General features: G+C 41.4%; 1 protein-coding gene across 1 annotated transcript in view; it reads right to left on the bottom strand.

Annotated features, from left to right (window-relative positions):
• SKOR2 (SKI family transcriptional corepressor 2) overlaps nt 1-23,152 on the bottom strand; it is a 55,001-nt gene that overhangs the window by 24,960 nt on the left and 6,889 nt on the right. Inside the window, exons 4-5 of the mRNA XM_029586545.1 lie at nt 7,150-7,215; nt 6,661-6,759 (exon numbers count right to left, since the gene is read on the bottom strand). Coding sequence (XP_029442405.1) covers nt 6,661-6,759; nt 7,150-7,215 — 165 coding nt within the window. The remainder of the gene's footprint in view (nt 1-6,660; nt 6,760-7,149; nt 7,216-23,152) is intronic.

The following is a 23,152-nucleotide window of genomic DNA, read 5'->3' as shown; positions in this document are numbered from 1 at the left end:
AAACCGGACTTGTCTGTTTTCTGCAGCTTTTGGTTTGGAGGTGTGCATGAAAGTGGTGGACATTCAGGGTGAAGTGCTAGAGGGTCTAGGTGAACTGGAGGAGGACTGGGAAAACTGGCGGAGGCAAACTAGTGATTCCGAGTACTCACGTGCACCTTAAAATATATCTGTCCTCTGCATTTAATTCCAGGAGTATATTCACGCAGTGTCATGATTATTTTGCATGCAAAATATGTGTGTGTATGTTTCTAAAATGGGTAGCGAAATATGTTTTCTTGCATTGCAGATATTTGTGTATACTGAAACATACGCACAGACTTTCAGAGTAGAAATATGTGGCATTCTATAAACATGGCAGGTCCCACCGCACAACTTATAAAATACTCGCATTAATCTCTGTGCGTCCACTTACGCACGCAAATAGTGCACTGTGGATAGGCTTGAAAGATGGGCTTTCTTTGAGCAATTTTCAAACTGCCTGCACTGGGACCAGACCTTTGGGTATGTTTTACCTGCAGGCTTTGCATCAGTCCTCAGAGGGAACGTATACTGGTACAAAGCACCCCGGGATGCGTGCATTTGCTTTTCCTGTGGCTACGGTTTTTCTTGCAATGCGACATTAGATCTGTGGCACAAGTGTTTTCTTCGGTATCGCTGTGACTGTATTATTAAATATTCTGGTGTTAACTCTCATTTCTTTGCTCCTGACCAACTTAGACTTTTTTCATAATAAAAAAAAAAAAGATTAGAGAAACTAGTTCTGGCCCTGTCGATGTGGGAAATGGTTGATGTTGGTCTTATTGTCCGGATTTTATGCTTGGTTTTCTTTCTTGCAATTTAGTTTTTCCTTCTTTTTGTCTGCTTCTCATTTTCCTTGATTCTCCCCCCATGATTTGGGTCTAATGTGGATGGCTGTGGTCTAATATATTTTTCTTCTCTTCTCTTCCTTTTTTCTTATTATTGTATCCATGAGCTGGGGTGAATGGTAAATTTCGACTGGCCATCCAATATGTCTTGCACAAGTTTCACTCGTGGATTTATAATTTAGGAATTCTGATAATAAAAAAAAAAAAAAAGAAAAGAAAGCAGACACGCAGGAGATAGTTAGCAATGTAAGGAAATCCTGGAAAAAGCTATTCGGAGTGTACAGGGAAAGGAGCAACCACGGGTGCTCCATTAACACCCTCCACACTGCTCCCAGGCTTACAAACACTCATTCTCGCAAAATGCATACGCACCTTTTATTTACCTTCGCCAGCCATTAGACTTGATTACATTTATTGCTGCTCAAAGCTGACTTAGGTCTGCTGGGAGCAAGGATGCGCCCATGAAGAGCTCCCATTAGAATCTGTGGATGTTTTCTTACATTGTAAGTCTCCATCCCTATTTCACAAGCAGGAGTGCTCCATCTCATTGTTTTATTACTGTATGCAAAACAGAAGTCACTTGAATGTTGTCACTTTCCAGGATTAAAAAAAAAAGTCCTGCATCTTGTGTAAGGTCCACTATGTTGCCTTTGCATTTGGTGCATTTTTGCCAGGATGGTGTCATGTGATCGATTTTCCTCCATACTGTGTCAAAGCAGCACAAGCAGCTGTAGAAAGCATCCTTCTCATTGCGTGAGCCACATATTTGTCAAACAGCCCAAAGCAGAATCACAAAAGACAAATCCAAGACAACTCTCAAGCAAGGTTTCAACATGGCAAATCCAACTGCCCTGCAACTCGTGAATTTTTATAGCTCTGGACTGCAGATGCCAACTTGGCCTCCATATCTACCATTCATATAAGAAAAGAGCTCTCTGCAAACTACACCCCAAGCAAGAAATGTCAGGGAATCTGCACAGACTTTACTCACACAACATGAGACCCAATGGCATTGCTGTGCCGCCAAAAACACATCATTCAGGAAACACTGTGCAAGTATTTGCTACACTCGTGGTTCCTCTCTGCTGATGCATATCTGCTTGCAAAGGATGCAGAAAAAATGTCTTTCACTGGAAAAGTAAACAAAAAAACCCAAAAATCAGAAATAAAGAATGGGAACATGAAAAGTAGGGTAAAAAAAAGGTGTATGAGCAAAGCAAAGTGTCAAGGGGGCTTGCTTGTACTCCCAACCACAACTCCTGAAACTTTGCTTCTTGAAGCCTGCAACACATGACTTAGAGGAAAGGCAGGATAGGGACATTTAAAAACACATCCAAGGTTTCAATGCAAGGGAAGGAGGCTCTGGAGTGAAGGATCATGGGATGAGAGTGAAAAGGGGTAGGCAGGAGTAATCTAAGGAAATATTTCTTTACAGAAGGGGAACAGCCTCCCAGTGGAGGTAGAGGAGATAAGGACAATATGTGACTACAAGGAAGCATGGGACAAGCACAGGGGATCTCTGAAGGTGTGGTAGGGATAGTAGACCTGTTCAGTTGGTGTGAATGGGCAGACTAGATAGGCCATATGGTCTTTTTCTGCTGTCAAGTTTTTATGATTTGGACCCAGGCGAGAGGAGCAGAGCATGATCTTCAATCGCTGCCTCAAATACCACTGCAGTGACTAGTAAGGAGTCTGAAGGGCTGGTTCTTTATGGCCTGCAATCTTTCTTCTGATCTTGAAATATTATGCCTTCTATAAGATCAATAGCACAATTCTACTAATTGTGGAAATTCTGTGGCGACACTCAACTTGATAGCTTTATGCTGATTTTCCATGATGGTCATATGTTGCTTCCAATTTCTCTCATGGATGTGTAATGTCTATCACACATGTCTCTCATACCAGTCAATCCTTTTGTAACTCATGATCGGAATGGATCTCAACTATGTGTTGAATCTACTGATTTAATTGAGAAATCAGATTAGAATGCAAAACTTCAGCTTGTGCAACCTGGTGAACTTGCAAATGTTCTAGAGGTCTCTTCATAAGAGCCAATAACTGCTCAAGATTATTCTTGAGAGCTGAGTATATCACAAGAACATTCCTTGTCCTAGCCTTTGCCTTCAGATAGCTCAAGGGATGTGGCAAGAGAAGAGTGTAATCTGTACAAAGAAAGAGTTCTGCTGTCACCTGTGACCTATGGAGGCTCCACTTTCTCCTCTTCCTTTTTTCGTGACAATTTTAGGAAGTGTTCTCACTTTGCCCAATGTCTCCAACCTTCTGCCTGCTTGCCCGTGGGGTGAAGAGAAGTGAAGGTTATACAGAGGCAGGTTCTGTGAGGCAGATAAGATTTGACTAAGGAGTGGCTGGAAGATCATAGAAATCCTTTCATCAACCACACTGATATCTTCAGAGACCTCAGCTCCTGAGGAGCAGCACCATCTAGGTCACTGATTTGGACATCAGTATGACCTGGAAAGTAACAATAAATGTTAGACTGACTTAGCTTTTCTGAACATATATTATAATATACATCAATCTTCTTTGCGTCATTATGATTACAATATTAACTATAGTCTAATGTGCCTTCATCCATCTTCATCCGTTTCATACAAATGAATCTCTCTGTTATCTGGAATACTTCCCTCCTAGACTCCTGCAGAGTGTCCTGATGCTCTCTGGAGAAGGAGGGAGAGAAAGTGGCAGGCTGCCATGGATTTTGTGGTTCCTCCAGGGAATGGTAACCCCCATAAGTCCATGCCTGCATAAAAGAAGGCACAATAAGCTGTCGTTACATGTTTCTATTGATTATGACAGCTCTGAATGTATATCATGTGTTTTATAGAATTGTTCTTTTCTATCCCATTTAGCCTGTAGAGCACGAGACCTCTGATGTCTCGCCCAATATTACAGGCTATAAAGTCATTTTTTCTAAGCTAAACTTTGCATATTTGCATATGTGGCATGGGTGTGAATCATATAAACGAATATTATGATAGAGTTATTATAATGCTCTTGTAAGGTTTGTCTCTTACCAAAGTGAGAGTTGAATTCTGCTTCCAGGCAGTTGACAATCTCTTCAGCAATGGTATAATGATCGAGTATCTCATCCAGGGCATTGAGCTGTTCTAGGTAGGGGTGACCCCCCCCCCCCCAAACCACATCTCGGTGCCTCTGACATGGCACCTCATCCAGGTTACCTTATGGATAACCTGTAAACTTCACTTGTATTTAAGTTCCTCCAGTGCTGTTGACAGCCGAATAGACTTGATGAAGATCTGTTGGTTTGATTGTTCTAGAGTGCTCCCTATAAAGATGTAGGTAATTTGAGACTACTTTCTGGATCAAGACCTCCACTTCCCTGGGATGAAGGTTGACCTTATGGAGATTCCTGTTCTTTCTGGTCTCACTTTACCATTTGCCAGGAGCTGGTGCTGCCTCCGCTTCTCTCTGGTTTTTAGTGTCTGAAGGTTAGGCAAGATCCCGCCTACTGGAAGCTATGGACTGTTCTTCAGAGATCAAAGTTCACGCACTCACCCTGGAAGTGGAGTTTTGCTTGTCATGCATTTTAATTCCTGGTACGTCCATTTTATAGCAGGAAACGGTATAGGGCAGGTGCATGTACAGTAGCTGTTACATTTAGTTGGCATCCTATTAAGTCAACAGAAGAGGTAATTATTTGATAAGGTCCTGTTAATTTTAAATGCAGCATGTATGGGGGATGGTTTTGTGTATGCTATTTGCTACATAGCCTTTCTTTGCATTGCCCTTATTGATTAGGCCTTAAGAAATGTCTGCCGAGTTTCCATGGCTCCGGGCACAATTATCAAATTGTATTCCCGATGGCTTTGCTTTTTCCTTCAAGCCTGTATGCATAACAAATTTCCTTTTGTTCGGGATAGATATTTGTAGGATTTCACAGCAGCAGGTACACAATACCGTACGTCCCCCACTGTTTCTTATGGAGCTGAGTCTCATAAGCAATCATGAGGGCAATTTTTCAAAGCCATTTCCACCTGTGAAACAGCGTTTTGGGCACAGAAATGGGGGTCTTTGAAAATGTCCTACCCTACGTGCATGTGAAGAGTTCACACATAGTGCCAGCACTAGCATCCACTTATGTGCAGTCAGCGGAGGCGTTCCTGGGGTGGGATTAACACTTATTCATAATTTTTCAGGAAAAAGCACCTACGTTTCTAAGTCAGTTTTCAAAGAGAACTTTTCCCTTTCAAATTGATGTAACGCCTGCGGGTAAAAAGGTACCCATAGATTTTAGACTTCTGTGTGTAGTTTAAAAGTTGCCCTCTCAAGGCAGAGTTGTGAGCATGCTGTTTTGGCTTCTCGTCTTAGTCTGAGCTGACATCATAGTGGGTGCATGCCTAGTTATTCTGCTTTTGCCACCTGATTCTGTTCTTTGATGATGTCAAGACAGTAATTCCGTTTCTCCAAAGGGTAATGAAGTTCATACATATCACGAAGAAGCTGATAATGTATTGCAGAAATCTAAATAATGGGGGTTAACAAGATTTTCCGAGGTATGCAGGGCTTCTGAACATTATTTAATAATAAAAAAAAAGGAATGTGACTGTGTTTAACATCAAACTTGTCGATTATCTTTTGGCTGCACATTTTTCTAAGTCCCTATGTTGGGTTATTTGCATCCTTTATTTTTAAACACCCCCCTCCCCCAAGGGTCTAAGCTTTTGACATCTCCTCAAGATCTCTGCAGTGGGAATTACTGCTCTGTGATACCTTCACATGCTACATCTGTTCCTCTTTCATCAGTCACATCTGAAGAAGTGATTTATTCTCAAAAGTTCATAATTCATGCACAACAACAACTTTGGATAATTCATTGTTAGTTCAATAAAAGGTAGCATAATTTGTAAATATTACTTGCTTGTTGGGTAACGCCCTCTAGTTTTAATATATAGAGAGTTCAGTCTCAGTTAGTCAACAGCAAAAATAAAATTAGTCCTCAGTAATCCTTAACTAATTACGGCCTGGATTCACCATTCTATTGCAGAATGGTGAATCCATTCTGCAATAGAATGGTGGGGGGGGCGGGCCTGTGAAAGCCGGCAGCCTTCGCATCACCGCGGTGTTTTCGCTGCTGGCTTTCGCACCCAATAGCGCCACCGTGAAAGGTGGCGCTATTGGGCGCACTACTGGCGACGATAACATTACTAACCTTATCGCCGCCAGCAAAGACACCGCCAAGTCTGCCTCCTCGCCGCCCCGCCTCCTCCCCTCGCCGCCCCGACTCCGCCCCCAGCATGCTATAGCACGCGATAGAGGCTTATCGCACGCGATGAGCCTTTGAAAATGACCCCCCTAAGCCAGCTGTCTGAGTATATGTAGTACCTATTTGGTAACTAAGGCCTGGATCACACGCATTCTCAAAAGCCTCGTGGTTGGAATTGCTCAGATCAACCAATCAGGATAATTAATGCATAGGCCTGGTACTTGGATACTACTCACCGGAAGAGAGTTAGGGGTATGCAACTTCATTGTAAATGGAGGCAGAATTTCAGATTATTCATGCTGAACTGTAGTCAGAGTGATAACGATAAAATAATGAACCCACATCCTAAAATCAACCTGTACCGGTACTAACCCCTGGCAAACTGAGATCATCAGATGATTTCTATACAATAAGACTACCTCTAAGTCAGACCTAAGGAGACTTCCACACAAACGTACAGTAGGTCAATATATTGATGCACAAAGTTAAGTTATATAGTCATAGTCATTGAGCTAAAGAGAGAGACTGCGGTTGGAAATAATTCCTTACTGAAAACAGGGAAGGAAGCGTTGCCTTTTAGTACTTGGAATTCTTGTTCCAGTCTTCTCCGTAAATCTATCTGCTCAAACAAAACCTTCTGAAGTTCTTCTAAGGAAAAGAGGATAGAAGAGCCATTTTACTAATTTATACAAATAGCTCTCTGGAGAACTGTTGTTCATGGCAATTTATTATTAGAAAACAAAATATTTTACCAGCTTAAAGAGTGGCTCATAGACACAGGATAGATTTTGTGCAGAAATCCATGAATATAAATCAATGCAATATATTATTTTAAAGTATTGTATTACCGTGTCATGTATTGATTGATATGTATGCATTAATCTCAATTATATCTATCCAAAGGTCCATATATTATTCATATGCTACTTGTCAAGCTAAAAGTATGGCTCATAATCGAAATATCTTCCTGCTTCGCAGTTTTCAATTAAAACAAAGGACATTTATTTTACTGTACAATGGCACTGATTTTGCTGTTACCTTTCCCCATGTTTGCCACATCCTTTTTCAGCGAATGAGGTGGTGATGTCTCTTGAGCGGTGTCACCTAGACAAAAGGGTAAAAGTAAGCGATTATTCACATTCAGGGTGCCGGCAATTTATATTTTTTTTTGTTTCTTTCTTCAATTTGCCTTACTAGATCACGCACTGTACCTGCCCTAATACAACAGGCTTTTTAAAGACTGCAGAGGTCTTACCAATAGTGCTAGGAGCTCAGGCAGCCCCGATTTGAGGATGTTACTCCATTTAAATGGTTTCAGCTACTCTTCAATGAAACCCTAATGGGAGAACTGCTGTCATTAGCTGCTCAAGTACAGTGCAGGCTGAGATTTTATTCTGTTTTGCCATCGCCAATAAGAAAGATGCTCTCGGAATTATTTCTCCTTGTGGGCACATTACAGAGCACCAGACTTTCTCCACGGTACGCAAAGGGACGGTAACTTTCAAAGCGGTGCATGGGCGCACATTGATGCGTGTGCATCGGCGCGGGCCCAGGGAGGTGGCAATTTTATAACATGCACACATATACGTGAGCACGTTATAAAATGCACTGGCCATGCACATGTGCGCCCAATTTTAAGTGGGTGCACGTCTAGGCGTGTAAATCCCGTTTCTACCACGCAAGTCAGGGTATTTTATAACGGGAGTGCGTCCTCGCCACTCCCAGTTTCACCAGTTTGTCCACCAGTTAAGAGCCAGGTCCTCAAAACCCCCCTGGTTTAATAGCCTGCAATTTAAGAAGCCCTTTAAACCCCCTACAAAATGGCTTCTTAAAATGAAGTAAACTTATGCAGCACTGGTCCTGGGCGTGTGCCCGGGTACGTAAGTATTTACACTCACATCTCTTGGGCTCGTTCTGGAGCCCCCCCATGCCCCGCCCCCGAACACGCCCCCATCCCTTTTTGAATCTTCATGGCATGCACGCTCATCTTGGAGCTTTTAAAATTTGCTGGGCTTGTTTAAGTCTGATGTATGCGCACATCCCCCAGTTGATGTGCTCGACGGGCTTTTAAAATCTATCTTTTAAATGAATGCCAAAGTTGACTGAAAATATGTTAACTTAGTAGCTCAGAACTGCTTTCAACAACACTTTGCATGTGTTTTGAAGAGAAAACACAAATCCAGAGTACCTTATATAAAAACCAAGATTATTATTATTATTATCTGTTATTAGTAGGTTTCCTCATTTTAACATGTCCTCTTTTCCTGTATTTTCCTACATAAGATAGGTACCCAAATTGAATATGAAAGCAGTTATTAATGCCATATTAGCATTGAAACAACTGAACATTTAAAATGCAATTAATGTGCTATTATTTGTTTCTCTCGATATTTACGGGCCTCTGTTCAGTGATGAACGGGTTTAATACTATTTGCACTTGCAAAGCTCAGGTTGGCCGAGCTGATTGGCGACTCAAGACAGAACAGCAGTGGGGCATCATCACGTCCGGTTTATTTATAGCTCAAACAACAGAACTGAATTTACACATTCCTGCAGACATGGGACATTTTACATTGCAGGGCAGCGACTGCACAGGTCTTCTCCAGTCACGTCAATGAACCTAGAAATTTAGGAAACGATAGCGGCGAACAGACGCAAGGCCCATTTAGTCTGACCAGTTCCCCTTTCTGTTGTGCTACTGCAGAAACTGCCTGGTCGGTCTCTGGCTTTACCCTAGCGCTTCTCCTCAGTCAGGGCCCCCGTGTGCTGCTGTCCCCTGCTTTCCTTGTTTCTGATGCTGCATTGGGAGCCTGCTCTGTAACAGTGATTATCAGATGAACCAAAACATCGATGGGTTTGATTGTGAAGTGCCCTAGGCCGGAGCACGCTGCACTGATCTTCCCTGACTGATGTCACTGCTTGAAATGTTCACGTTTACTGCTACCTTCTTAAAAATATAATGAAAAAGGACCTTAAAATAACATTTTTATCTTATAAGCAGTAATAATATCATTTGTCTAGGGCAGTATTTATTTATTTATTTTTATACCGACATTAGAGAGGGCACATCATATCGGTTTACATCTGAACAAAAAGGTGGAAAATACAAAAACAGGGAGGGGGGAAAGGGGAGCAACAAGAGTAACAAGTTGCAACCAAGGTGCTGCAGCTAGAAGGAGGCTCTGTATGTGAGCCTGAAAAGTTGAAACTAAAGGGTTAAAGATATTTACATATTAACATATTAGCATAGTGCTTAGGGTGGTGAGGGTTAATTGCAAGGTGAGGAGGTGAAGGTGGCAGTGGTTAAAGGGAACTAGTCAGTCGCAGCTAGTAAATGCTGAACGATATCTTCAAAGATGAACTGAAGATGGTGGGCCAGCAACAGAGCAAAATCATTTTGGACGTGGGGGTGGGGGATGATTAGAGCCCTCACTGGGGCCCATGTTACTGCCAGAGGTAACACACACACACACACACACACATTACTGGTCACGGTTGCCCTTGCTGTCAAAGCCAGATTTAGTAAATCGGGCATTAATATGCCAGCCGATGTCCATGTTCAGAACAAAGGGTTAACTCACACTGGACAATTTTGAGGTGGCTTAATAAACAGACCTGTTCACAAGCTGATGTCACACACACACACGTTGCGTCCACTGCCCATGAATTACTTTTCCCTAAAATACTCGCCACTAGTGCAGTGCACTTATCCACGAACTACTACGTGGTACCCTGTAATTCTTATACCTTACAAATAACAGAAAGCTGCTTACAGCTCTGGACCTTGCATGGGGTACAGCTTTGCCATAGACATAGAGTTTTGCCATTATGCCTGCAGTCTTCGCGATTTCACAAGCTGGGAGTGGCAGGCAATTAGTAAGCCGAACATTTTCTTATTTATTTATTTATTTTTTTGCAGCATGTTGCTTCCAAGTCGTATGAAAAGGGGGAAAAAAAAGCACTGCAGGAAGTTGATGAGCATCAAAGTTATGCAGCTAGATTTAATTACATGTATACCAGTGGATGATGAAATGTATTTAATGACACTGTTAGCTTATCGCTGGCCCCTTAATCTCTACTGCTACTGAAAATGCTGCAATTTTCATTAAAGCAGTACATTTACTTCTTTGTTAATTGTGACGCCTCATGTAATGTGCTTTTTTTCCCCCTACTCTATCCTTGCTTTGGACTTTTGCTATCTAACATTGATCCTGTTGCATTAGAGACTTAAATATGGAACAATTTTAGACTTTTGCCTAAATATGATCTTGGAGCTTAAAACTAATTGGACAGTAGTGCCCTATTGGTTAAAGTGATAGATATGGTAAAGAAAAGACTTCAGCGCTGACCCATGACACTGGAGAGACTGAAACTGAGCCGGCACAGGATCTGCCACAGAACCCCACCCATTCCAGCGCCATCTGAGCCGGTGCACACATCTTCCCAGCACACGGTCTGGGCCAGTAGAAGCCGGTGCCCAAATCTAGTCCAGAAGCCTCATGGCCAACATAGATCATTTATTAAAATCACATTCAAGGAAGAAGTTCCACCCAGAACTAATGGAGCCTACGTTCCAGAAAGCGTGTACGTGGATCAAAAGTTAAATGCCCGTGTCAGGATGCCCCAGCCCTGGATTTGCCAATAGGCACTCATTATGCCTGTGCCTAGGGCGGCAAACATTTAGGGGCAGCGGGATGGCTAAGATTTGCTGCTTTCCAGCTCTGCTGAATCTCATTCAACAGAGAACAGCCCTCTGCCACCCTGGAACAGCCCCTTAGAGGAGGCAGGGGATGAAAGCATCAAAAGTGCATAGGGGTGGAAAAAAAATCCTAAATCCGTCCTTGAGGATCCCCCTGGAATCCTAACATGTACTGAAAATTTGATGTGGATAGGACAGCAAACACAAAAGTTATTATGGACACACTCACACGGACAAGGCGATCTCGTAAGCCTCCTTCCCTTCGGAAAGTAGGATAAAACTCCACTGTGTCAGGAGGACGTGAACTCGGGGGCCCCACAACTCCATTTTGTTTCCGCTTCCTTAGTGCATTTGGATTATAACTATTTTTTATTCCGATAGGATGCATCAAATGGATGCACCATGGCAGTAAACTGATGATGCTTTCCACTGGTTTGTGAACCCTGGAGAGGAAGTGCAGCCAGGCGACCTCTCCGGAGTGCTACTGAACTCGCATTCTCTTGGCATATCAAATTTAAAATCTTGGTTTTTCTAGCTAGATTTTAACAAGCAGATTTTTACATTGGTTTTAGCCTTTCTGACAAGAGATCCTCCTGCTTCTGCAGTGATATTCCTGGGTTGTAGGTTGCATTTTTTGGACACCGTAGGGTGGAGGGAAGGGGCAGTTTTGAGTAGCTTGCATCATTACAAATGATGTAGGCATGCTTACTTACCACATGCACTTTGCAGCTGAGATCTACAAATAAAGGACTAGATAGCTTTTGCTCAAAAATTTGCACGTTGAAAGCAAGCACTCTAAAGGTTTCCACGTACTTTGCATCTGCTGTTATTGCGGGTGGTGTGTATATGTGTGTAAAACTGTACAAATAGGAATGAATTTTCAAAGGAGTTACATGCATTAAAGTAGCCATATGTCGTAGCAATTTCCAAAAGCCCATTTAGGCATGTAAAATCCAGTTTTATATGTGTGAATCTATTGAAAATTACTTACATACTGTTTCCTCCCCCTCCAAGGGAAAACCTCTTTTTATCCCAGCTAAAAGTGCACACACTGTGAAAGCCCATGTCTACCTTTTTGGCAGATAAAGGAGGGTAACTTCCAGCCAGAGGCAATTTACCCAGGTACGATAACTGCCTTAGAAGATTGCCTTCTGTAAGTTTAAGCACTGAAGATGATTAAATGCAGCCCACACAAGGCGAAAGTTCATGGGGACTTTTTAGCCTGAATTCTCAATGCGGGTTGCTGCACGTAAATTCAATTTGAAGATTAGCGGGTGTGTGCAGAACTGGCGCCGACATACGCACGCACAGAGTTACACGTGCTCGCCAAATCAAAGCCTTCTCCCCCAGAATAACTCTTTGTGGTGCATGTCATGATGCAATACATGCAAAGCTGCGTTTGCACCTGCTTTGACGTGAATAACTTTCCCGCCCCGGGTAATTTTTAAAGGGCATTTATGCACATAAACCCAGGGGTTATGTGCATAAAGGCATGAAGAGGGTAATTTTCATCTGCAGCTGGTAGCTTGCAGTCCCACAGATGCTTTGTACCCAAGAGCTTGCAAACTTATGTTTTAAAGGAATTCTCGCTGTGAAATTTCCCTTTAAGAATCATTTTCTTGGCAGGGGTTGTGTGTATTCCCCATAGTTTGCAAGTTCAAACTCAAACCGAGGACAAAGTCCTTTCTTTCAGGTCAAGAAACGAATGTTCCAGAAACTAAAGGGTAAAAAGAATTGAGTCCTGGTTCTAAGGATCCTATTGTATTGCTTATATTAAGCTGAGATGACACAAGATGATAGCAAGAAGGAGAAAGCACAAGAGAGAGAGGTAGACTGGAGATGCAGAGCCATTACATTCCCCCCCCCCCTTAAGTTTCAATTTAATTTTAGTACAAGAAAACAACAACAATCTGGTAGCTTCAGCTTTAGTTTCATTCTTGCATATTTGCTCACACATGTAAGTATCATGGTGAAAAATATTTAATATATAGTGGACTGTATGCGAAATGCCCAGCCATTGATGAGGAATAAGAGAAAAAAACATGGATGTGGGCTGCTTTCCTCTTACATTTCATCTTAGCCCATCTGTCTCAGTGACACAGTCCTTGGCCAGAAGGCTGCAAAGTGCAGCTCCTTCTGGTACTCAGCTATTGTGGGCCGTAAGTCTGACCACTAGGTGTCACCACTGTGGAATGGTTGAGGATGCCTAACCAGCCCCCCCCCCCCCCCTCTCTCTCAAGGACAGCATCCCTAGACCCCGCTGGCTCGAGGAGCGGAAGTGCTGCAGAGCTACAGGGCCAGTCCATGACATTTTGTTTCCTAAAGACAAATTCTGATAGGATTAACCTATAAAATACAACTTGATTCACTGAAAAATAGGAACTTAGAAGATGTTCTGGCAGAAAGTTGTTTGCCACCTTTGGTGAATAAAAATGAATAAACAGGGTTTTATACACCTGTCCCCACTTGGAATCATGTAACACCTTAACAGCTTCATTACAAGACCCTTGATATCCTTTTATGCACGCATGAAGTTGCTTTCCTGACATCACCAACTGGAATTCCTTGAATTCAGTTACATATTCCAAGTCCATTGTTTTAATTGGAAAATGGGAAAAGAAAAAACAATGTAGAGATACCTTTAAGAGATATCTCCCTTCCTGGTGGTGTTCTTGGAAGTGAACCAGTCGGAAGATGGTTTCATCACACAAAATGGCTATGAGGGCATTGTTGGAGAGATCTACTTGGGAGGGATATTGTAAACCGATGTGATATGTAATTTATACAGTAACGTCGGTATAGAAACGTTAAAAATAAATAAATAAACACAGTCATGCATGTCTACTTTCATAGGGCTCAAGTATTATTTATGGGACAAAAATATGGATTTCTCCAGATATTTCAAGGGCTATGCAGGAGAGAAGAAAATTGTTTCTTGCTATGTGACAGGAGTCTCATGCCTTTGGCGCAGTTTTTCCCCTAAAAAATCTTTGTAAATGTATTATTAATTATTCTGGTGTTAAATATCATTTTTTTGCCCCTGAACATGAGAACATAAGCATATAAGACTTGCCATACTGGATCAGTCCAAAGGTCCATCAAGCCCAGCATCCTGTTTCCAACAGTGACCAATCCAAGTACCTGGCAGGATCCCAAGGGAGATAGATTCCAAGCTGCTTATACCAGAGATAAGCAGTGGATTTCTGCAACTGCACCTTAATAATGGTTAATGGACTTTTCCTCCAGGAACTTGTCCAAACCTTTTTTAAACACAGCTATACTAACAGCTTTCACCACATTCTCTGGCAACAAATTCCACAGCTTAATTATGCATGGAGTAAAAAAAATATTTTCTCTTATTAGTTTTAAATGTATTGCTTAGTAACTTCATTTTGTGTCTCCTGATCTTCATACTTTTTGAAAGAGTAAACAACCGATTAATGTTAACAGCTGCATTTCTTTTTGGATTCCAAGATTACTGGAGCTTCACCAGTGACCTCCATTATGGTGATGGGTTAATGAACTGGATGCATTAATGCTTGTTTTCTGTTTCTTGAATATGTTTCCTTAATTAAAACTCTTGTTTTTTTCTATCTTCCCTCTATATACGGTATATGGGTTAAATGTGGATTATCAGCCATATTAATTTTCTTTATATTTTTCTGGAGTTGTATTGTTTCTCTATGGCCAGATATGCTATATTTCTTGGGCAAGGTATTCTTGTATGCTATTTGGAAATATTGTAAAATTAAAAATAAAGAAAGAATGTTGCTACTAAAGCAGAGGTATGTATCATGTCTAGTTCTCTCGCCCTATGAGTATTTTTCTTGTATCCTTTCTCAACTGCTTGCATGGCTGAATGTGTATGTTGATGCTCCTTTACTTTCATGTTGTAGATCTTTTCTGACTTGTCCCTGTGAATGCTGTTATTATTTTCTGTGCACGACTCTGTGCTATTTTCTAGCAAGAATTATGGTTACCTTTTTTGTGCCATATGCATTGTAATTATACTCCTTTTTTTTACTTAAGTGTTTTGTAGTCATAATATTTTGTGTATTCTGTTCTAATATGGTGCCTTCTCTAATAATCATGTCTCTTTGGACTTCACGTCATGGTACGATGTTCGAAACAGAGGGAGAAATTAGGATAACTAGAATAGAAATGCCGTAAGTCAATAGGATAATAAATAGATAAATAAGAACATAAGAAAATGTCATACTGGGTCAGACCAAGGGTCCATCAAGCCCAGCATCCTGTTTCCAAATATTAATATGCTTCTATGCTATCACCTTCTCCTGTCATTCTCTGCCTCTTGCTGTATCCTAAACTGGTTACATTACATAACTTAACAGTTATGTAATGTAACCAGCAGTTTTAGAGGGTATCTTTCAATAGCAAGCGTAACTAAGCACATACATGCATAAGTAGGTGCCCCTACTTTATAAACTCGGCAGTCAGCACACCACAGTTTATAAAGTACCACGTATCACTGCCCCTAAAGTACATGCACATGTTTCAGTACATGCATACATTTCTAATGCAGGGATCTGCATAGTTTATAAATCTATTTTATAAAAGCAAGCATGTGTATTTTACATGTAAAATAATTGTAACATGTGCATGTAATAACCTTCTGTTTATGCACAGAGGCTGATGTGTGCACATATCGCACATATGAAAATACTTGTGCGTGTACTTCCAAGCACTAGTTCATCAAGACCTCTATCAGTTGATCCACACTCTCCACCACTTGCTCCATAACCGCACCCAGAGAAGTCAGATTTAATATACATGATTTGATTAGCGGGTATAAAAGCATGCATGCATCTTTGATGCTATATGCATGTACTCTATTTATAAAATATGTAAGGTTATGCACACTTAAAAACTATACCCAAGAAGTTTTGTTTAGTTTATTATATTTTCTTAATAACCTTTCTTAAAAGAAAATCAAAGCAATGTACAATTAAATATAAAAATGCAATAGAATGCATACATAATAAATAAATAAAACAGTCAATTAAAAAATGTAAAAAATAAAGTGAGTAACCAGTTAATAACAAAACATTCACACTTAATTCAAACAAAATGCAGAAAGAAAGCTGTATAAAATCAATGAAACTGATAAAGAATTATGAGAAAACTGTGGAGAATAGCTAAGCCTTCATAATTTTCCTAAATTTCAAGTATCCCTATTCAAGCCGCAAAGTAAAGGTGCCAAAAATGAAAATCTCATTTTGCATGATTTTCAAATTCTTTCCTTAGCTGAGGGAGGTTTAAGAAGCTTAAGTTCAGAGTAGCACAGGGCACGGCCCATCTGGTATGCTATTACTAGCAACGGTAACATGAAGTAGACTTAGTTTTTGGGTACTTGCCAGGTTCTTATGGCCTGGATTGGCCACTGTTGGAAACAGGATGCTGGGCTTGATGAACCCTTGATCTGACTCAGTATGGCATGTTCTTATGTTCTTAATAACCATATTACAAAGATAAGGCCTGATTTTCAAAAGCATTTACATGCTTAAAACTGTGTTTTACATGTGTAAATGCGTGTTACTCATATAAGTAGGCTTTTTAAAATTTCTACAATATAAGCCATTGAATTGTCAGAATTGTCAATAGGTTTTACCCGTCTTAGGTGCACTTAGGGCCTGATTTTCAAAAGCACTTACATGCGTAAAACTGGGTTTTACGCATGTAAATGTACTTTACCTGTGTAATACATGCCATTGAATGGTCCATAGGGTTTACTCACATAAGTGCACTTTACACACGTAAATGGCTTTTGAAAATTGCTACGATAGTATGTTATATTTACATGCATAATTCCTTTGAAAATTCATCTGTAAATGCAGTGAAATAGCTTTTGAAAATTGCTTCAATAATATGTTACATTTACATGCATAATTCCTTTGAAAGTTCACATAATAGAGTGGTGTACTTCTTTACAAGACTTTAAAGGTTAAACAGAGGACCTTAAATTGTATTTGTGCAGTTACAGGTAGTCAGTGTAATTCCTGTAACAGTGGAGTCACATGACTGAAACTTTTTTCCAAATATTAGTTTTTCTACTATATCTTGTATTAGTTTCAAACAATGGGCTGGATTTTTAAACCTACGCATGTGGAGTACATTTGTGCGCACTACCCGGCACGCACAAATGTACACCCGGTTTTATAACATGTGCACGCAGCCGCGCACATGTTATAAAATCCGGGATCGGCGTGCACAAGTGGGTGCTCGCTAGTGCACCTTGCGCATGCTGAGCCCTAAGGGAGCCCCGATGGCTTTCCCCGTTCCCTCCGCCCCCCCACCTTCCCCTCCCTTCCCCTATCTAACCCACCCCCCAGCCCTACCTAAACCCCCCCTAACCTTTATTTCATAAGTTGTGCCTGCCTCTGGGCAGGCGTAGGTTGCGCGCACCGGTCAAGTGCCGGTGCGCGATCCTCTGGCATGGCCGCTGTGCTGGAGGCCTTGGTCCCGCCCCTTTCACAAAGCCCCGGGACATACGCGCATCCCGGGGCTTTGTGCGCGTCGCTGGGCCTATGCAAAATAGGCTCGGCGCACGCAGGAGCGGTTACACGCGTAAAACTTTTAAAGTCCACCCCAAAGAATTGAGCTGGAAGAAAGACTATGAAACAAAGCATTGCAATAGTCTAGAAGGCTTAAGACCACCAATTGGGTCAAAGTTTTCAAATCTGATGGATCTAGGAATGGGCAAAGCTGTCTGATAAAGCACAAATAACAGAAAGACCGCTGAACAAGATGAGAAGTATGTGGAACAAAAATCAGAAGAGGGTTAAACTCTTAAGGTGGTGACACCCTTTTTAAGTTCAGTAGTACATCCTTCCCTATCAGGGGGCGATAGATCAACAGTATTTCTATTTCTAGAAAAATGCATGAGTTTACTTTGAGTAAATGAGATGAAATCAAATGGCAACCTCCTATAAACAGGCATGAAAACTCAAGAAAGATTTTGCATTTTTAGAATTAAAAGAAGCTAAAATCTGTATATGGTCTGCATAAAAAAAACAAAACCATAAACATCCAAAGTCGAGGCTCTGAATTAGAGTGACCAGGGGTGAAAGATATATGTTGAAAAGAGTATGAGATAAAATTGCCACCTTGAGGGTCACTACAGACCAAGTGACAAACGCCCTCAGAACACCGTCAAAATGCCCTTTTTCCACGCATACTATTCCACATGGCATCAACAATCCACCCATCCTTCCGTCCTGAAAATTTGCTTACTGTACACAGAGGGTACTTATGTGCGTATATGCCAATTGTAGATGCACAACCCCTGTGAACGTTTTTGAAAACTACCCCTGCCGTATGTTTTGAACTTTTTTCTTTCTAGTCACAGAATGCCAACCTTGTGCTCAGAAGAGAGGAAGTAAGAGAAAATCAAAAGTATCCCATCCCAGTAAACAGGCTACATACCAGAACACTTCTGTGTCCCCTCAGCAAAGCTACAGCAAAAAGGAGGGGAAAAAAAATCCATGTATACATTCTCATATCCTATGTTTTCTGTCTAGTTCTATAGAGCCCATAGTGATGTACTGTATGTGTAATGAATCCATAAGTGTTATAATGTGATAGTTGATAAGAGTTCTTGAGGGTTGGTAGAGCTGTAGCTGATTCTGCTAGAGATGTTACCGTGCTACTTATGGCTGTGAGTGTCAGATCTACTGAGAAAGCTTTTGTGGGATTGTTGTACTGTATCACAGCACTGTAAAAGTGGGTAGTGGTTGTGTTGGCTAATGCATTGAGGCTTGATAGTTCCTTTACTAATCTGGTGTCTGACATTTTGCTGGGATATTATTAAGCAAGTAGAAAGTGTATAGCATGTGCTCTGAGAGTGAATGAGCCTATGAAAGAGAGAGAGAATAGATAAAAGGAAAAGTAAGTGTAGATTAGGATAGGAGAGATAGCATGCATGTTTTAGATAGTAAATATTCTAGTCATTCCAGTTTTCTAAAATTGTATAGCACGAGTAACGTGGGACTCACCTGGTGCTCTACCCTCCTCCTCATCCCAATAAAATGCACTGACACCAGGTTGGAGTTTCACAAGGCCACAGTTTATCAACCAATATGTAAGCTGAGCCATAACATAAACACAAGGATTCCTCCCCCATATAACCAATCTCCCCCTCCCCCCTTTGCACTGAATCCTAGCCAAGTATGCCACCATGCCTCATGACATACGGGCCCTCCTTCTCCGCCCCTTCTCCATCCATCCCCCTGTCCAGCAGCCGCACTGCTGTTTGCCAGTCCTCCCCGCCACATCTCAGCAGGAATAACCCGCAGCCTGCCCAGTGACCTCACTGAATGCAGCTGCAATGTGTAACAGCCCCCCCAGCTATCCATCTTGGCTTGAATGTATCTCCAAAACTGTGACGTAACAACGACAAACTGACATTGCATACACCCATAATCTTAACCGGATGGGAGGGAGGGAGAAAAACCTGCAGACCAATGAGGGACAGCTTGAGGGAGCTGCTTCCCGCACCCGTCAGGTACAATAGAAAAAGACGCTAAACCTCTGCATACCCCCCCCCCCCAATATGCCCTTCTTCCCACCCAATGCTCGAGGCATCATAGCCAATCAAGCGTCTCACCAGCCTTTTTAAATCGTTCCAGGCCTGCAGAGTCACCTGGGAGCTGCTGCCTTCACCAGCTCCCCCTCCTCCTCCCCAAACCACCACCACCCAGGCAGAGGGGAAAATGCCTGCCCGCCGCCACCACGCAAATGGCGGCTGTGTGGATCTTGCCCCCTGCCTAATACTTTTAAAAGATAAGCATCATGATCCCCAGGGGAATCAATTGCATCATGATCCCCAGGGGAATCAATTGCACTGACCCTAGAAAAGTTGCTTTTGCAAGGAAAAGGTTTGTCCAGTGTTTAAAAATAGGGAAAATGAGTTAAAGTTATTTGTGGTGTTATTTGAGAGTAAAAGAAGTGTGTTTGTTCTACCTAGATTTCCTTTATTTTCCCCCCAAAGCATAAAGATTTGCAAGTATCTAAATCATTTTTATGGGATACAATGAGAGTTGCACTCTTGTGACAGTGCTCTGTCTATCCCAGAGTCATTCTAGCCTCACATAGGAGTCCATGTTTTCATTTCTGGGAGCTTCAAGAGATGAATTAAAGGTGCACAAGTGAATGTGTATTTGTGGGCATCTCTGTGGATGGGGAGGAGTGTGTCAATAAAGTATGTGTGATGGCTCCTCTTTTTTTTCAGGCTGTAACAAATATTTCCTTATTTTGATTGAATACCTCATGAATATTTGCTTTTCAGGACAGTTGTTCATTTTTCTCCCTAGAATTCATGCTGCAAAAGCCAAAACATCACTTGCATGACTTGAGCTCTAAGAGGGTCATTTCCAAACAGCCCACCTAGCAGTAAAGTCTGTGGGGCCGATGCAATACAGTGCGCTCAGCCAAGTGCACTGTTTAACCCGCAGTTGGATGCAGCTTGTATAGGCGCTAAGTAATCCCCTTATGCAATAAGGGGATTAGCACCTCCACAATGCTCTTCCAACGGGGGGGGGGGGGGGGGGGGGGGGGGGGGGGGAGCCAAACTAATAGCGCTGATCACATGCAAATGCATGTGAATGAGGCTATTAGTTATTCACTCCAAATGCAAAAAAAAAAAAGCATCTAAGATGCATATTTTTGCACTCAGAAATTAACGCCTGCCCGGAGCGTTAATTGCTGAGCACCCCCAAAAGTTGTACAGAAAAGCAGAAAAAAATGCTTTTCTGTACATCCTCCTTAATATCATTGCGATATTAAACAGGAGGAAAAAATGTTAAAAAATTTTTTTTTAAAAAAGTAAAAAAAAAATTCCAGTGGTCGGGTTCAAGAAATGGACGCTCAGTTAACAAGTGTCTGTTTCCTGAACTCCTGGCTGTGTGCGATTAGGAAAACAGATGCCGATAAATTCGGCATCTGTTTTCTAACCGGTGGACAGCAGACCGCTCGTGGGCTCCCATTGTCAAGGAGGAGCTAGGGGCACGCAAGTGACTCTAACGCCTCCGTGGCAACGTGACCCCTAATTTAAATATTGCATGGCGCTCCCAGGAGGAGTGCCTGGGGAGGGGCGTTAGGAAAGCAGGCGCTGAGTGTAAAGCCCTCGCATTCAGCACACTTTAATTGCTCTGGCCCCTGTGTGTACTTGGTACACATATATTTACGGAGTATTTCTGAAACAAACATGCCTGTAAATTCACTTTGAAAAAACTCAGGCAACTGGTTGAGTACACCCACACATTCACTCGCATTAATTTGCATCTCTTCTTCAGAAGGCATGTCAACTTATGTGTGTACTTTTGAAAATAAAAAATAGTACATGTGCAAGTGCTGCCTCTTCCCCTACGCCTGTCCATGAACACCTCTCCTCATAAAAGAGCATGTGAAACTAGGCTATGGGTTTAGTTTTGTGCATACTAAGCCTGGGTACATTTTAAACAGGCATTTTTTGTGTGCAAAACTGGGTATTATAAAGTAAATATTCACGTCAATGAAGCACACACTCATGTATATGCTGTTTTATAAATGACAAGAGTATGCGGATATTTCCCATATCACACATAAATTCTACTGGGATAAAAAAAAGGGAAAGAACAGGAGCGTTCAGGGTGCATTCAGAAATATGTCACTATTTTGTAAGAGATATTATGCATATGCATTACTGAACTTGTTTGTACACCTTTACACCTGGTAATTGATTTGCTCAGTTGAAATTGGCTGCAGTTTTTGGATGGGAGGTCTGGATAAAGTGATGGGGCTTCAGGGTGATGTGCTAGAAGGTCTTGGTGAACTGGAGTTGGACTGGGTGACTTGGTGGAGGTATTGGCAAACAGGTGATTTCAAGTATGTGGTATGTGCACGAGTAAGCATTTTCAAAATGGTATATGCTAGGTTATTGCCTGTACATGTTAGATTTTTTTGATGCTGTTAAAATATACACACATATGTTTATGAAATAGGTAGAAAAAGTATGCATTTTCTTGCATTGAAAATATTTGTTCGTCCTGAAGCATACGTGTGTACTTTTGAGCAGAACTACACCACATTTTACAAACTGTACAGCTCCTACCACACAGTTTATAAAACACTAGCATTAATCTCCGTGTGTCCTCTTCTATGTGTAAATGCTGTAGCATGGAGGGGTTTGAAAACTGGCTCCATGCACGTAAGCAGCTTTCCAAATTACCTCCAATATGCATAAAAAGATAAAAGTTTTATATCTCATCTGCAAATCCACTGGACTTCCTTTCCCAAAGAGTGTTGCAGTGGCACAGATTGGGGAAAAGCCTTTTGAGAATTTAGGGTACAATTTCTCAGCTCCAGATTGTCCAATCTGAAGGGGTAATTGAGAAAGAAAACCAGGTACTTGAATTTGGGTGGAAGTGACAGGATCTCTGTGTGTATGCTGTTAGAGACCATTTAAAATGAGAACGGATTTGTGGTTTTCCTGAACAGTATACAACATAGATTATTGCTGGTTTTAGCTAGGTATTACTTCTTATATCTATTGATCTTTCACATATCCGATGGAAGGATGCGTATCAGTCAACAGTAGGCTGCACAAGATTTATAAAGATATATATATATATATATTTAATATACAGTGCTATTTAACATTTCTTTCCTCTCTGGGGGCATAGACTCAAATCTGGTTAAGATTGCAGTTCGAATGAACTGGAATGGGGTGAATCTACTTCATGGCGAGTGCTTGCCTGATGCCCAAAACCACAAACCATTTTGCCACCATTCAGTAACACTGGCAGTCTCTTGCCAAGGGAAGACCGGTTCTAGAATAACAGAGTGGGTTCTGCTGGTCAGGGGTAGGAAGGAGGCATATAAGTGTGTGTAATGCCTCTCTATCCCACACAATTTATTTGTGCCTGCTTATCGGAGCTTGTCCCTCATTTTCATGAACACTAAAATACATCAGTTTCTCCCTTTTTCAATTAAACAATGTGAAACAATTCAATGCATATAACTTATGGTAGCATTTTTTTTTTTTTATTGAACTAATGCAATGCATTTGTGAATAGCTTTCCAGAGCTATGTGCTTTTCACCAGGTCCAAGCAAACTGAGCTATGGATGATTTTCCCTGAATACACAAATACATTACAGGTTGCATTACAAGGTAGAGTAAACTTAAAAATTATATAGAACTTAGAAAACAAAAACCACCATGACATCACTGTTATACCAGTTGAAATATATGTGTATTTTCTGGCAATATATGCTCACTAGCTCATGTTGCACTAAACTAATGAAGGAAACATAACTCTGGAAAACTAGTCATAGATAGATATCAT

The sequence above is a fragment of the Rhinatrema bivittatum genome, chromosome 1, assembly GCF_901001135.1.
Source record: "Rhinatrema bivittatum chromosome 1, aRhiBiv1.1, whole genome shotgun sequence".
Lineage (NCBI taxonomy): Eukaryota > Metazoa > Chordata > Amphibia > Gymnophiona > Rhinatrematidae > Rhinatrema > Rhinatrema bivittatum.
The sequence above is the reverse complement of the archived record's forward strand: the minus strand, read 5'-3'. Positions and strand labels throughout refer to the sequence as shown.